Source organism: Eumetopias jubatus, unplaced genomic scaffold (genome assembly GCF_037043125.1).
Source record: "Eumetopias jubatus isolate StellerSeaLion01/CBP00866 unplaced genomic scaffold, mEumJub1_p1.0 scaffold_12, whole genome shotgun sequence".
In the NCBI taxonomy this organism is placed as follows: domain Eukaryota; kingdom Metazoa; phylum Chordata; class Mammalia; order Carnivora; family Otariidae; genus Eumetopias; species Eumetopias jubatus.
The window spans coordinates 4,558,250-4,574,376 of NW_028274818.1; the positions used below are offsets into that span (position 1 = coordinate 4,558,250).

Consider the following 16,127-nt stretch of genomic DNA (forward strand, 5'->3'; position numbering starts at 1 on the left):
GAGGGGAAAGCGGGATGTACGGTGCAGTTGCCCCAGCTACCCCGGCCCATCCCCTTCCAGCCCGCCCGCCGCCCGCCGCCCGCCGCCCGCCGCAGGTGGGAGGGAGGAACCGGCGGAAAGGCAGCGGCCGGCGGGGAGGCCCGCATCCCCGGCCCCGCGCCGCCCCTCGGCGGAACCACAGCCAGCAGTCTGAGATCTTACAGGTGCTTTATTGTGCTAACGCTGTCGCCTGGGAGCTCAGATCTCTCGCGCCACCAGCCAGTCCGGACCCGCGCCCACTCCCCGGCCCCGGGGCCCTCCGCCTGGGCTTGGGGACGCCGGGCCTCCGGCCTCGACCGCGCTCGGCGCTCCCCCCCTCCTCCCGCTCCCGGCCCCCGCGCCCCTCCCGCCGAGGCACTGGCGCCGCCTCCCGCGCGGACCCCGGGGAGGCGCCGTGGGCTCCGCTGCCCGGGAGGCCCGGGGCGGGCGCGGCGGGCGCGGGTCCGAGCGCGTCCCCGGCGGGCGGGCGACCCCTTGGCGCGCTCACACCAGGAGGCCGTCGGTGCGCTGCCGCGGCCCCTCGGCGCAGTCGGCGGGTTCGGCGCTCTTGACCTTGACGTAGACCGGGGAGGGGCCCGCTTCGCAGGCGGCGGCGGCGGCGGCGCAGGGCGCCAGGGCCAAGTCCTCGGGGCCGCCGCAGGGCGGGGGCGCGTACTTGCGGCGCAGGGAGCGGCTGACGGTCTGCGTCGGGTACCCCAGCAGGTGGGTGACGCTGCGGCCGCGCCCGCTGGCCTTGCACCCGGGCGCCTCGGTGTCCTCTCTGTGGAAACAACAGGCGGGCGGGTGAGCGGGCTCCTCTGGGCGCGGCGTGGGCACGGCCTGGCGGGGGCCGGGGGCGCCGGCAGCCTCTCGAACCCGCGCCTCCCTCCGCCTGCGCCTCGCCTCTCCCTCCGCCCCCTCCTGGCCGGCGACCCCGCCGCGGACCTGAGGGAGGCGCCCTCCGTGCCCGTCCGACGTGCGCACGGCCGCCCGCCTTGGCGGGGGGGCGGGGCCGCGGGCACCGGAGGAGCTGCCTTACCTGTCCTCCTCTCCTAAGCCAACACCAGCCCGGCCCTCTCGCCTCCTCTTCTCCGCGCCTCTGCCCCTCAACGTCCTGCTGCATCGCTTCCTCCATCCCCAGGGCACTGCAGCCATTAGCACGACTAGTCTTGTTCTAGTTTTATTCTAGTTGGCTTCTAATATAAGTTATTGGCACTACTCTTACTATTGACTCTTCTTAAATAAGCATGTCCAGAATTGTCACCGGCGCGAAATAGGGGGAACACGCAAAACTACAGACCCTGCCCTCCAGGAGCTTACAGTCTAGACAAGACGGACAGGGAGCGGCACAGACAGGAGGGAAACGGAGGGCAGGGGAGTAGAGGCGAAGACTGGCGTGGGAGGGGGACAGAGGAGCCACGACGAGTGGCAGGTCGACATGCTGCGGTCCCAGCACTCCTGGCGATGGCAGGCAGGGTGGGGGTGGGGATCCCGGCCGGCCCGGTGGCAGGCAGGGGTGAGGAGGGGCAGGGCGCCGGTCCCCTGCCGCTCGGCAGCATGCAGCATGCATCAGGTTTTACCTGATCTCACTAGCCAAGTCGCCGCAGGCCCCTCCGCAGGCCCCTCCGCCGACCCCGCCGCCGTTGCTGTAGCCGAAGGCACCGCGGGTGCCGCCGGCCCCGGGGCCCCCGCAGCAGCAGCAGATGAGCCCCCAGATGCCCACCAGCAGACAGCCCAGCATGAGCAGAGAGCCCAGCACTGCGCCTATGATCATGCCTATGCGCCGGGAGTCTGTGGAGAGAAGTGAAGGCAGTCAGGTGCCTGGCTCACCAGGAGGGGCCAGGGCAGGTCCTCTGTGGGAAAGAGAGCAAGGACCCCTTGGGGATCTCAGGGCCCTGGGAGGCCCAGTGAGGAAGTTGGGGGAGATGCCAGTTACCCCTCAAAATGCATATTTCTCCCAGGGGTTCCCGGCCACCCCCAGCAGAGCCTTACACACTTGGGGGGGGTGGTGTCTCCAAACACAGCCCGGGTTCCTCCAGCCCCGCCCTCCCGGTCCCAGGGCCGCCAGGGCCACCGTCACTGCACCCACCTGAGACCTTCACCTCCACCACACACACACTGTAGCCCACGTGGTTGGCCACTGTGCACTGATAGAGCCCATCATCCTCTCGGGAAATGTCCTTCAGCAGCAGGTCACCGTTGTTCAGACCTGAAACTGAAGGAGCGCCAGGGGGCTGGAGCGAAGCCCAGGGGCCTGGTGTCTGAGAGCACCACCCCAGCCCAGGCCACTGCCGGTGGGGCCCAAAGGAGGGAAGGTGTATGCGCACACACACACACACACACACACACACACACACACACACACACACTGGCCCACCCCACTCTCCAGGTGAGTTGCTTTCCCAGCACTCAGACAGAGAGGCAAGGCAGGCCCCTCTCCCAGCAACAGGACAGAGAAACCATTCATTCACCCTGTGACCTCAGGGAAATGTGTCCCCTTTCTGGGCGTTGGTGTCCTTCTTTGTACAGTGAGGACAAGGTTAGACCAGAGGAATTCTAAAGGCCCCTCTAGCCCTGATGTTGTCTGGTTGTGAGTCCTGTGCAGCTTCTCCCTGTCTCCCCCCGCCCCCTTCCTCCTCACATGACCCTGGAAGGCAGACGTCATTATTCCTTCTCCATGTGAGATGAAGTCAAGGCAAAGCGACGTGCAGCCGCTTGCCTGAGCCTTGCAGCCAGCCGGTGATGCAGCCAGGACCTGAGCCTGGCTCTTATCTGTCCCAGGCCCTGCTCTCTGCACCCCAGGGCCCGCTGCTCGCCCAGTCCCACCTTGGTTCATGGAGCTGTGGAAGGACTCCTGGTAAGAGAGCTCGGAGTGGAAGCTGTGCTGTGAGTGGTAGGAGCCGGCGCGGTAGGGGCGGGTGTGCCCACTGATCTTGGCCCACTTGTAGGAGAGCGGCGGGGTGCCCCCGTTGGCAAAGCACTTCAGCACCACGTCGTTGCCGTGGGTCATGTGGCCCTCAGACCAGCACATGGGCACCGCGGGCCGTGCTGCAGAGAATGGGGCAGGTGTGAGCCAGGGCCCAGCCAAGAGGCTCCGAAGTCTGGGGAAAGGGTGCCCGGAGGCGTCCAGCTGTACCTTGGACAGTGACGATGACCTTCCGGCTGGCCATGGTGGTCTTCTTCACCCTACACTCGTAAGTGGCTGTGTCCGATACCTGCAGGTTCATGAGGTTGATGGAGGCATCGTACTGGCTGGGGTCCGAGGCGGCAAAGCGGACCCTCTGCTGCAGATGGGGGAGGTTGCCATGGTTGATCCTCTTGTCTTGGTAACTAAGGAACTGTGAAGAACAGGAGAACACGGAGATGGTGACACAGGCAGAGCCAAGGAGCCCCCCATGGCGCGGCTGCCTCGGGAACCTCACTGAACTTCTCGGAGACTCTGTTGTTGGTGGTGATGGTGATGATGACACCAGACCCATTAACCTGGTAGTGAGCGGGTGAGAGCTGATGAGACCAGGCGCTCTGGAAAGTGTAAGCTCAGGCTGGGACTGCCCTGAGGCCTCCCGTGCCCTCTGGAGCAGGTGGGAGAAGGCGGACTGTGATCTGTGATTGCAGAGCCCTCGTCCCTGTTGCCCCCATCCCCAGAGAGTCCATGGGTAAGTTCAGGGTCTTCATTTGCTTATCTGCCCTCGTTTTCCCCTCAGGGTGTTGGCTGCCCTACAGGTAGACACCATGAAGCGTATGGTAAGGGGAACCCTAAGCCCGACACTCACCACATTCTCCCGATGTGAGGGGTCTGAATTGAGCTGCATCCACTCGATGTCCAGCCCATTGGGACCATAGTCCTCGGGGTCCAGGATGTAGGGGCAGCCCAGTCTCACATTGTCACCTTCTGCCAGGTACAGGACCTCCTGGCCATCCCCGTTGATCCGCACAGCAGACAGCAGCGCTAGGGGAGGGGCAGGGCAGATGGGGTGGGGGAGAAGACCAGGGGGTGGGGGGGTCAGCTTCAGCCCCTCTCTCCACCATTCTCAGTGGAGTTCCCTAGGAAGCAGTGGCTGCCTTCAGCGCGCGTGTGCACGTGTGAGAGAATGCAGGGGTCGGTCTGTGATGTCTGTGCTTACGCGTGTACACGGGTCCATATTCTGTAACTGTGTGGGATTGCATCGGAATACTGTTTGTATGTATATGGCTGTTACGTATGCTTGCTTGTGTGTACGCATGTTTGCGCAGGAATGTGTGCGTACACATGTGCATGTAGGGTGCTTATGAGGACTTGTGGCTGCGTCGGCGTATCGTAGGGATACTCATGCCTAGAACCAGGTAGGCGATCTTATATACTTACATGACGTGCGTGTGTGTGTGTGTGTGTGTGTGTGTGTGTGTAAGCACATGAAGCCGCCAGAGTTGTTAAATGCTCTGATGGAGAAGCCTGGCTCGTTAAAAGGCGCCTCTGTCTGGGCCAATGAGGCACACCTGTCTGGGGATAGGACGGACACCACGGCCTCCAGGGTCCCTTTCCAGCCCAAGGAGCAGAAGGCTGGACGTACTTGTGTGCATCTGTGTATGACAGTGCATGGGTGTGACCGCGTGTGCCCGGCTGTGTAAGTGCTCTGGGTGACCATCTGTGCCTGTGTGTGGCAGGGGGCAGCTGTGAGCGGGAGCCTGGCTGTGTTTGTCTGATGGTGAGCAATTCTGTGTGCCCGGGAATATGGCCGCATGCATCTGTAGCACAGTCTGAGCCTTGCGTGATGCCATGGCATTGTGGCCTTGCGTCCTTCCCCGTTGGATTGTGTGGCTCAGGGGTAGCCGCCCTCTCATGCTCGCTCCACTTGGGGCCCCTCCCGCTCCTAAGAGCCCTCGCTCTACTGAGTCAGCCATGGTGAGGAGCCAGGATCCAGAAGCTCAGGACTGAGCTCCTTGCCCTCCCTACCCTGAAGCCCCAGGCAAGCACTAGCCCCAACCGGTTGGACCCAGAGAGGAAGGCAGGAAGACAAAGCGGGGCGGGGGGGAGGGTGGGCATTGGTGGTGTGCTGGGGCCCCAACCTTAGCAAGCAGGGCAGGCAGGCTCCACCTCCCAGACTCCTGCAGCCCTGGGCCCTGGCCCAGCCTGGCTCATCTCCTCCTGCATTCATGACAGCCAGCAAATCCTTTGGAGTCCCAGCCCGGGTCTCAGCCACTCATTCAGCTCTGCCCGTCTCTCGATCTCTCTGGGGCCCCCGTTCTTGTTAGAGAGAGTGTAACACATGCAGTGACGTGTGGTCACACATTGACACACTTTTGCAGACCTTCAAAATGCAGACGTAGGGTAGGCCTATGCAGTCCCACCGTCCTGCCCACCCAGACACTGTCAGATCCAGACAGACCCGCATCTGCACGCAAACACCGGTACATATTAATCCAGAAGACGCGCCCACTGCACACTCCTAGAGTCCCCCGACTGCATTCGTTCAAGACTCAACACACCTGCAGAAGCTTAGTTTGGTTCTAAAGAGCCAGAGGGGCCCTTTCAACACCCCCAACCCCTCAGAGATCACTGAACTTGCCCCTCGGACCCCTGACAGGGAGCAGCCCTAACCCCCTGGGCTGCAGGGGGACCCAGAGCAGGCAGGCTGGCCACTGGGGCACTAACGGGATCCCGGGACGCCTCCTCCAGGCCCAGGCCAAGAGAACGCCAGCTCTCCTGCGATAAGGATCTTGATGCTGACTGCCAGATCCTGGGGCAGCTGGAGGCACACCAGGGAGGAGCCAGAACCCAGCGGAGAGCAGAGGCTCCCTGCGAGGAAGGGCTGCTGGGAGCAACCCACAACCCTGAGGCCTGTCCCCATACCCAGGGGGCTAGTGGGCAGGAGGGCAAGGATGCAGGGAAGGGGGACTGGGAAAGAGGGACAGGCTGAACCACCCTGCACGAGGCTGTGTCCTCCATGGTCCCAGGCCAGGGCGCCTCACCTAGCCTCTCAAGCTCCCCACAGGGCTCCAGCCTTTCCACACCCCTTCAGGCTCCCCTGAGGACGTTGTTCCTGCTGTCTCACCTTGGTCCCTCTTGCTGTGGCACTAAGGAAGTATTCCGGGGAATGGGAGAGAAGAGAGAGGCTGGAGAGAGGGAAGAAAGCCAGGGTGGGAGAGCGAGCAGGTCAGGACGCCCTGGAGAGAGGGAGGGAGGACAGGGCCAGGGACGATGCATGGCCCCCCATGAGAGCCCCATGGGTGCACTCCCTCTGGGGGTGTCTACTCTCAGCTTGTAAATCCTTCGTGAATTGTCAAGCTGCTTCCCCAGCGCCTAACCCTCCCCCTGGAGGTGAGGGAGGAGAGGAAGGCAGCCCTTATGAGAGGGCATTGGAGCCTGGATACAGGGAGCACCGGGTCTGCCCTCCCACACCCACTCCACACCCCCACACCACACACCACACACCACACACACGGACATGTCCCAGGTCCCCGGAGCACAGCTGGAGCTGTTCTCACCAGCCAGGGGCTTTGCACGCACCCTGCCGGTAAGGCAGTATCTCTCTCTCTCTCTCTCTCTCTCTCTCTCTCTCACACGCACGCACACAAGCGCGCGCGCACATGCATAAACAAAGGCTGAAAATGCTCCCCCCTCCCCAAGTTCCTCCCACAAACCCCCTCATGCCGAATCCAGACCCCACGAGGGTCTCAGAGCCTTTTCCAGCGAGGCCCACACAGAATGGCCCTTGCCAGGACTTGCCCCAGCCTGGCAGGCAGCCACGGCATCTGCTCCTGAGCCCTGCTCTCAGGGTGTGCCCCAGTGGGGCGAGGGGGCCTGGGAGGCACCGTCCCCCCGCCCTCCGGCCTCATCCTGGCGGTGTGGTGCTACCCAGGAACTCTCAGAGCTCAGGGGCCCGGAGCAGATGTCCCTGCTTCACCCACGCAGATTACACCGAGGCTCTGCCTTCTCGTGGCAAGCACCTCCCTGCCCTTGGCTTGAGCCTGGGGGCCAGAGTGGGTCCCTCCTCCAGGAATAGTACACACTGAGGAGAAGGGGTCTTTCCTGGCTCCTCCTCAGCGCCTCCAGCTTTGCTGTTCACCTGACACCCCTGGCCCACCCCCAGACCCCTCCCCCCAGTTCTCAGGCAGGCCTGGACTCCCAAGCACAGCTGGTGCATGCATGTTTGAGCCCACACGGCTCACAGACACAGCAAAGATCCATCAGGGACTCCTGCCCCGTAGACACGTGCCCCAAACCTTCAGGCACAGGCTCTCCTGGGGAGAGGCCCCTTGGCGATATCCAAAGTGGGGTGGCAGCGGGCTCCTCCGACCACCTCCGAGGTTCGTCTGCAGGCCCCTTGCTGCCCCTTCCCTGCCCGGCCGGCATCGTGTGGGCGTCCCTGCCGGATGCCCGGCCCCATACCTGGGCTCAGGCACACAAGTAGAAGGTGGAATGCTCCTCGAACTCCCATGTCTCTAGGCTTGGCGTCTCCTCCGCCTGGGCTGGGTATCCTGGGGGCCAGTGGTGGTGGGCGTGTGGGGACAGGTGGAGGGGGGGGGACTGAGGGCCCAGACGCTGCCCGGGGTGGCAGGAAGAGGGAATGAGTGCCCAGCCGCAACCGGAGTTATTTCTATAGGAGGCCTGGTCCCCGCCTTGGGGAGGAGCCCCAGGAACCCTAATTATCAGGGTGACAGAGTGGCCTACCCAGGCATTACCCGGCCCTCACCCAAGCTCTTCCCGGTCCCGAGAGTGGCGCAGGGCAGCCAGCGGGACTTGTAATTAGGCACCTGTTAAACTTCCACTTCCTCCTGGCCCCATCCTCGGGTAACAGCAGTCGCCCCACTTCACAGCGTCCACAGGGCTCCTCTCATCACCACTCATTTGTTGCCTCCTTCCCTGGGGGAAACGGGGAAGCGGAAGGAGAGTCGGGCTTGGGGAGGTAGGGTGGCCAGGCCCTGAAGGATTAATACTGAGCCCAGGGGTCTGACCCCGCCTCCTCTGCACGCTCCAGGGTCTCAGCCCCCACCCCCTCCAGCATCCAGACCCACCCAACAGACCCTCAGGAACTACCCCCCAAGTTGAGGTCTGTGGAAAGGGGCTGCAAGGAAAGGAACACAGGCTGGAGGGAAGGCCCAGGCAGGTGAAAGGGACCCGGGAATGTCCAGCCCACCTTCCCCCTGAGGCCCCTGGCCCTTCAAAGGTAGTCAAGCCTCCTGAGATGCAAGGGGAGGGGGGGCGTCTGGGAATGGGCATCTTCCCCTGGCTGCCCCTCTGGAGCTGTGTCCCCCACCCATACCTGAAGTGAGGTCAGCCCTGAGGGCAGGAGATCCCTGGGAGCGGAGCTGCCAGGGGGATCGAACCCCCAACTCCCCGCAGAACCAACCCCATTCCAGCGGGGCTTGGGAGGAGAGGAGCCGGGTGTGTGGAGGGGGTGAGGGGCGTGCGTGGGGCGGGGGAGCGCCAGGAGGGCCAGGGAAGGGGGCGAGCCCATGTGCACCTGCTCACCTGACGTGAGTTGTGTCTCTGCTGTGTATACTTATTTTAGGGATCATTTTGTGTCTGTCCTTGCTTCTCTGCCCAGGAAGGCAGACCAGGACCCTCGTGACCTCAGCAGCTCGCTGGGGTGACAAGGCCAGCACGGTTCTGGGCAGGTTGGAGCTGGGTGGGGAGGTCCTGGCAGCCAAAGGGAGAAGGCAGAGCACCGGCCCTGGCTAGTGCTCCGGAGGGGTCCCAGGGCTGCCCCGCACACAATGGTGGGGGTCAGGTCCTGAGTGACCTGCTGCAGCAGCTCAGCTCCCTCAGAGGAATCCAGGGTCCTCCCCTTCCCTGGCAGGGGGCACAGGGAGGGCAGGGGTTGGGGGAAGAGTCTTGGGGAGAGTTCCGGGCTCAGGGGCAGCCCAAAACAAGGAAGCACAAGACTTCCACGCGTCTTTGCGCTCCAAACCTCTCCACCTGCACTCTCAGCAATGACAGGGTGCTCTGGGACCCGCCAATGTACCAATGCATATCCTTATTTCCTTGTTTATTTTGAAGTTTATGGGATTGCCTTGCACACTTGGGAGAGCAGGGATCATTATTATTCCCCACTTTACAGAAAGGGGATGCAGCCCAGGTGTTGCTGTGGGCCTGACAGAGTGGGGGACAGCCAGGCATCTTGACTCTCAATTCAGAGTGGCCCAAGGAAAGGGCTGGGTGGCCCTGTAGGTTCGTAGACCCACCCACAGGGGGAAAGTGCCGAAGGTCAGGGATAGACGGGGAGAACGGTGGGCCGGGAAGGGGATTGAACACCCTCGGGTGTACGGTTGGTGGATCAGGTCCTGGATAGTTCATGCCAGAGTTGGGGTGAAGATTTGATCGGTTAGTTGGAATTACCAAGGAGCTCGAGGTTCCGCTTGAGGCCTGGATGGGAACGAAGGCTAGATTCAGCTCAATTAACAGCGGGAGCTGAGGCCGATATAGGATAAGGCATGAACAGGGGTTTACTTTCACTCACAGCCTGGCTCGGGAAGCTGAAGGCCAGGCTGAAACTGACTTGGGCTGGGGCTCCTGCCAGCCAAGTTTGGGATTTGTTCAAATTTGAGTTTGGGATTCGACTTAGGACGGGCTATGGTTATGTTTAAGACACGAGTGGCAGTTACATGGGCAGGGTGATTCGTGGGGATCAAAAGTGAGGTTTTATTTGTGAGACAGAAAGACTTCAGTCCCCATCTGCTAACTGCCAGATTGGCTAGAATATTTATCCCTTTGCTCTGGGAGAACACCAGTGTCATATCAACATATATCAGTGTGTGAATTGAGGTCCCAAGTTTGGGGAGAGAGTTCCAAGTATGCACGAGCCCACCTGAAGCAACCTCATCCCCTAACAAATGTAACCTGCAGGAGTCCTGCCCCACAACCCAAGCCCGCCGCCAGTCCAGCTCCCCGGGTGACGTGTGGGGGGTGGGATGCAGGAACTATCAGCAGTGAGTGGGGCTCGGGAGCCATATTGAACCAGAAGACAGGGCCCACCAGAGGCCGTCTTACTGGCTCAGAGGAGGGTCCTGGTTTTGGAGTCTAGGAGACGCGTGTTGGGAGAGACTGAGGGCCTAGGTACTCCTAGAACAGTCACTTTTGAGGGCTCCAGACTGGGGCCTCTCAGAGCCTCAAAAGGCAAAGCACGTTGTTGTTCTCCTTTGACCCACTGAGGGCTAATTGCCACCTCCTTATGGTTTGGGGCCCATAAATGAAGCTGCCAGCCTTCCAGCCTTGTGCCCTGAGCCCTGCAGGGTTTTGGGGGGAGGGGGAGGTGGCAGAGGGAGGGCCCTGGGGTATCAGCCTGGTTTTCACAGCATAGGCCCGGCCCCCAGCCCATGTGTCGCTCTGGGAGCCCTGTACCCCAACTCCTCCTTCTCCCTTTCCCCCACTCAGTCCCCACCTCCAAACATCCCGTGTCCCCACCCACTTTCTCTGCAGGTCTCAGAAAGGTCTGGACAGCTCGAGGGGACGATTGCAGCCTGTCTGTGCCCCAGGGTCAGAGAGGGTGATCGGGAGAGCAGGTGCTCAGGGAAGGGGCAGAGAAACGCATGTGACACCCCGATGGCTCATCAGAGGCTCTGAGAGACAGAAGAGGGAGCGGGCCCAGGCTGTCGTCTGTGATCCAGTGCACACATTTCCAAAGGGCCTCTTGCTTTTCCCTAAGAAATCCTCTCTTAGGCCCCCCAGTGTGGGTTGTATTTGCTTCTATCCTAAGACAGAAGCAGAATCTCAAGACAGAGGTGTGGAAAGGAGTGAACGGAGGCACTGAGAAGAAGGGAAGAGGCAAGCCCAGGGACCCGGAGGAGCCCAGAGGCTGCTTCGGAGCCGAGGGGCAGCCCAGCCCCACGATGCCTTGGGGAAGGACGGGCAGAGGCCTTGGCCAGCCCCGTCTTCCCCCAAAGCCCTGCATGACAGTTCCACGCAGCCCTGCAGGCCCTGCGCTCCAGCCCCACTCCCCGGGGCCCCAGGCTCAAGCTCAAGCTCAAGCTCCTGTCCCCACTCCGGGGCCCTGGGTCTGCAACCTGCCACCTAGTAAACTCCACACACACACGCTCACACAGTCAGCAGGCTCCTTAGCCCCTCACTCAGGTCCCCGTGTAGACCCAGGCAGCAGACCCCAGGAGTGGCCCCAAGAGGAGAGGGTCTGGGAGCAGACGTCTGAACGGCCATGGGAGGGACACCAGTACACCAAGTCAGGAGAGCAGACAGGCGTCCGAGGTGCAAGGTCGCAGAGAAGCAGAAGGCCCCTGCGGCGAATGCTTTCCAGCAGGTCTCAGCAAGGGCCGGTCGTGGGCAGGCAGCCAGGTGAGGCCACGGGGGGACGAGAAGAGTCGGGGCACGGGGGGCACAGGGGGTGTGGCGGGAGACTGCTGAGTTCGGACGAGGAAGGGTTGGTCGGTGACTGACAGAAGGCCGAGGTCCACGTGTGGGCTCAGTTTCAGGAACTGGGTTGGGGCTGAGGGGCTGAGGCCCGGTCAGGGCTGGTGGGCAAGAGCTTCTGAGCCCTGCGGCTCCCCAGCCCCTGTCAGGCCTTCCAAGCCTCCTCGATTCCTGCTGCCCCCCCCCCCAGAAGAAGGGAGGCCCCTGGGAGGGGGCTGGGATGTGCCCCAGTCCCTCCCATCAAGTGATGCCCCAGACTGACAAGAGCAAGCAGCACAAAGGGGTCCCCATCCCGGAGCAGGGCCTGCCGGCTCCCGGGCCAGCACAGCAGAGGGGCTGGGGGTGCTGAACATGACCAACGGAGCTACTGTCACGGGAACGGCTTAGAAAGAGTATGTGGGTTCCTGGTAACAAACCCGAAGAATGGAGAGACTCTGAAGATCCAAGCTGTGTTCACCTCACGGAGTTCATCCATATCCTGCGAGACCGTCATCCATTCCACAAGCGCTGGGCCCTCGGGGCGGGGGGCAGCCGTTAGCATAACTTGCTCTGTCCTTCTGGAGCGTCCAGCCTGGCGGGGAGAGCAGCGAGGGAAGGGGTGCCCCTCGCGCACAGGCTCGTGAGCTACGGCGATAGGCGGCCAGCCCCCTGACCTGGTGGGACTGGCGTTCAAACAGCTCTGGAGGACCACTCATGATGCGCCCGGGAGCACAGAGAGTGGCTGGAGGAGTGTGTCGGTCCTCGGGACATAAACCAGGGAGGTGCCAGACACGCCAGAGAAGAGGGTGAAGCGGGGAGAGTCGGCTGATGGTGCCTTTCGCACTGAGGGGAAGATCCTGGAGACCCGACCTCTGGGGAGCTGCTCCCCACTCCAGCAGGGCATTCAGTGGGATTGGAGCCAGGCCTTCAGGATGGACCAGACAACCCAGACTGGTCGTCCCAGACGCCTGCATATCTGTGTGTGGAGAGACCTCGGGATGGGTTACTCCACACGTCCAGGGGCACTTTGCTTTGAATTTATAGAAATAAAATTTGGTTTTGATTGTGCCATGTAGATTCTCCCCCCAACACATACTGCAGAGGGGCACGGTGGTCCTCCTTGGCGCCCGGGGTGGCCCCTGGCAGTGGCCAGGGAAGGTGCGTGGAGGCCAGCAGGGGCAAGAGACAAGCCCGGGGTGTGTCTGCTTCAGTCTTCTCCACTAAGCCCGCCCAGCCAACCCTCGCTCTGCTCTCCTTGTGTTCGTTTGTTTCCCGTTACCCGGACACTGGGAGGGGTGGGGGGAGGCGGTGCAGGGGGTGGGGCTCAGGGGCAGCACAGCTGGGCCAGGGCTGGCCGGGACAGTGGAGGTGTTAGCTGTCAGGAGGGCTTAATGCCCAGCCCAAGGGATAAAGATTCCCTGTTTCCCCCCACCCCCGATTCCTCCCTCCAACAACCGCCCCCAGCCCACAAAATGCCCAGAAGAGTCCTGTGTTTCCAGAATTTCAAACACGTGCCCACACGGAGCCAGACTACACAGGAACAGGGGTACGAGGTACCTGAAGGGGTGTGGTGTGTAAAAGGGGCCTGGACCTGTTTAGTGCAGTCCCAGCTGGCAGGGGGATGCACAGGAAGACGTTCTGACCATCAGGGCTGGTCTGAGATAGCTTGGGTTGCCTTATGAGGTCATGAGCATCCTGTCTCTCCGGGTGTGCAAGCTCAAACTGCCCAGTCATTTGATTAGAGGTTACAAAGGAGATTCAAGCACCAGAGGGTCTTTGCAGGTCCCTTCCAGACTTGAAATTCTCTGATTTGGTGCTCACCCCACTAGGCCTGGGGATGGTCTCTCCCCAGGGGCCATACAGAAAATCCCATTAGCTCTGGGCACTTTCTCTTGCTCTCCACTCTCACCCACCCCCTTGACTCCTCTTTCCAGGAATCTCCTGAGAAAGCCACCCAAAAGCTCAACCCTCTTCCTGTCCCAGCCTCAAAGCCATCAGTGGGCACTGAGGTGATGGCCACACCTCTCCCAAGAGGACATGCAGAACGCAAGGAGCGATGCAGAGCTTGAGCTGGGAAAGCTGAGAGAGAGGGAAGGCCTAACCACTTAAAGCCGAGCAGATGAAGAGCAACTTAGCCTTTTCTGGGACGCTGGAGTTCTGTGATGTTGGAAATGAGCTTCTTCCAGGTAACCTTGGGTGCTCTGCTGGGATACCTCCCAGAGTGTGGGAGGGGGAGGGAGGGAGGCAGGTCACCTTGGCAGCAGCCTCGGATGCAGAGGAGACCCTGGTCTGGAGCGAACCATCCTCCCGCACAGCTGTCTCCAGGCTCCCGCTCTGCAGAAGGAACTGTCAGCATGGATGAAAAAGGAGAGCAGTGAGGAGCTCCATGGCCTCCACACCCAGACTGCTTGTCTGAGACTCCCGCGTCTCCTCTCTACTGTCCCCTTTCTCATCCCAAAAGCCCTGTGTGGCTTTGAGCTCTCTGAGCCTCTTTCATCTGAACCTAATCAAAGTGCTTTTACTGAGACCAGTTAATGCCCGGCTGTGACCCGAGTCACAGATGGGGATGCTGAGGTGCTCGGGGGTGCTGAGGACATCCCAGCACCCCACTGAGTCAGGGACAGCCTGGCTTGGCCACCAGGGAAGGCTGCTGAGTCACACTCAACTGGAGCTGCTTCTTGGGCAGGTACAAAGGTTTGAGACCGCCTCCAAGCCACAGTGGAGCATGACGGGGCTCCAAGCACAGGGAGCAGGCAACTGGCACACAGGGGCAGGTAGGGACACGGGAGGAGCCAGGAGCCGGGGTCACGTGCCCGGGAGGCAGCCGCCTGCCTACCTGACCCAGGGCTCCGAGGTGGAGCCCAACCTCTGGATTTGCCAGGCTACACCAACCAGCCCGGTCTGACATTGCCAGGACCAGAAGACCCAAGGAGCAGGGGGCAGACAGCTGGGGAGTCCCTTGGGTACCCATACAACTTAAGTCGGTAGCTTGGGCATGCTTTTTTTTTTTTTTCCACAAGCTTCTAACATCTTTACATCAACAAAGACAATGCACCAAACAGCACTCCCTGATTCGCCCAGCATGGCTCTCCCCTTTGCAGCTTCCCAGACAACCCTGGGCTGCTTCAGTGGCTTGAGGGGTTCAGAGCTCACTTCTGCCTCAGAGCAGAGGAGGGAAAACCAAAGCCTTTCCTAGGAGAAAGCACCGCCCACCCAAAGGCCCAATCTCTAGCAACAAGACTGAGTCTGGCTGTTCCCGAGCTCTGGGCCCACTAAATCCTCGAGGAATTCCATTTGTCTCTCTGCTTTGCCCCAGAGTGCCCCGCCCCCAGTCTGTAAGCCGGGCTCTGCCACCAAGCTCCTGCAGCCCGACCCCCAGCCCCCACTGAACTGATGCCTCAGACCTCTTCTCTGTCATTATCGCCCCTGCTGTTCTCAGTTGGGGGGGGGGGGGCGGCGTGCGGAGGGTTTATAAAAGACGCAGCCCAGATGCCCCCTGCTTGCCTCCGAAGCCAGCTGCCTGCTGGCCACTGAGGAATGTCCCAGTTCTAGGAACTGGGTTCCTGCGGATGACTCAGGCCAGTCCCGAAGCCGAGGCGGCCAGTGGAGGGCTGTTAAGGAATCCCAAGAGGAGTAACCAAACCTCTCTTGACGTCACGGGCCAATTCCAAGAATTCCCAGAGGAAGCAACTCTGATGGCAGAACTGGGAGATTCTCCCCCAAACTGTCTTCCCCTGCTCAGAGGTGGCTCTGTCCCCCATCCCCCGTCTCTGAAGCCAGGCTTTTATTCTGACCTATAGCTGCCCGCCCCTACCGTGTCCAGGCCAGGTCAGGATGGTCTCAGTTTTAGGCTGTGGGTTCTGCCAGGCCCCGCAGACCTGCAGTTTCTCGGGCAGCAGTTCTGCCGAAATGCAAGCCATGCTTTAAGCCTGTGAATGTCACCCGTTTTTCTCCACGTGGCCTCACAAGTTAGCAATGGGCCTGGAACGGCCTTTGTTCTCGACCCTCAGTCCAATGAAACCCATTCCTCCTGGTCCTGAGATGGGTGACTCAGGTCCCCTAGGGCAAACTCCAGGCACCCAAGGCCCTTTCTGCCTTTCCTGGCAGGTGGGTCCCCCAGAACAAGGAAGGGCTCAAGGCTTGGTCCCTGCAGGTATGACCTGCAAGAGGCTTCACACAGGGAGCCTGAGCAAGTAAGCCAGCCACAGAAGGTGCCAGAAACCTCAGTGGTGCTGCCATGAGATCAAGGGAGCCCTCCCAACCTGGGCGAGTACCACATCTTTCCAAGACCTCTGGGAGGAAGGGAGCAGCTTCCCCAGGTAGGAGGGGCATCCTCAGGGGCACTGAGCAGGAGGGTGAGAGCCCCCCTCCCCAGCAGCTAGCCTGGTCAGGGCGGGGCAGGTGGAGAAGGAACCCGGGGAGGCTTCTCTGAGGAAGAGGAAGGAAGCATAGGGAGCAGCTTGCCTGCCCACTCTCCCTGGGCCTTATGAAAAGAGGACTCTTGCCCAAGGCCCCTATAACCTGGCGTTGTAAACACCCAGGACGCGCCCAGCAGCGGCTCCCTGCCTCCTCTAGGGCAGGACCCATCGAGGGAGGCAAGACTGGGCTCTGGATTGGAGGGGAGTATGGGGGGGGGGGTGACAGTGTGGGGCTGGGAGCTGGGAGGCAAGCCCTTCCCCACCCCCAGGCATACAAAACGGGAAAAAGGCTCCATCCCTGGACCACAGCTCTTTAGCCCACAAGGAGCCTGGTAATCAGCCTGCTTCCAAAAAAGCCGAGACTTTGTAAA

General features: G+C 61.5%; 1 protein-coding gene across 1 annotated transcript; it reads right to left on the reverse strand.

Moving 5' to 3' along the window:
• Nucleotides 1–522: 522 nt before the first annotated feature.
• On the reverse strand, nt 523–4,241 carry VSIG8 (V-set and immunoglobulin domain containing 8). The gene is made up of 7 exons (XM_028090952.1): nt 4,238–4,241; nt 3,792–3,967; nt 3,155–3,356; nt 2,845–3,066; nt 2,108–2,233; nt 1,599–1,809; nt 523–799 (listed from the first exon to the last, which is right to left on the reverse strand). The coding sequence occupies exons 1-7, from the start codon at nt 4,239–4,241 to the stop codon at nt 523–525; spliced, it is 1,218 nt and encodes a 405-aa protein (XP_027946753.1).
• Between the last annotated feature and the right edge of the window lie 11,886 nt (nt 4,242–16,127).

What these genes read in the sequence shown, in the direction of transcription:
- VSIG8 (XM_028090952.1), bottom strand. An exon ending in CCTCACATCGGGAGAATGTG is followed by an intron (nt 3,357 to 3,791) that starts GTGAGTGTCGGG and finishes TGTTCTTCACAG; the next exon opens with TTCCTTAGTTACCAAGACAA. An exon ending in GGTGGAGGTGAAGGTCTCAG is followed by an intron (nt 1,810 to 2,107) that starts GTGGGTGCAGTG and finishes TTCTCTCCACAG; the next exon opens with ACTCCCGGCGCATAGGCATG.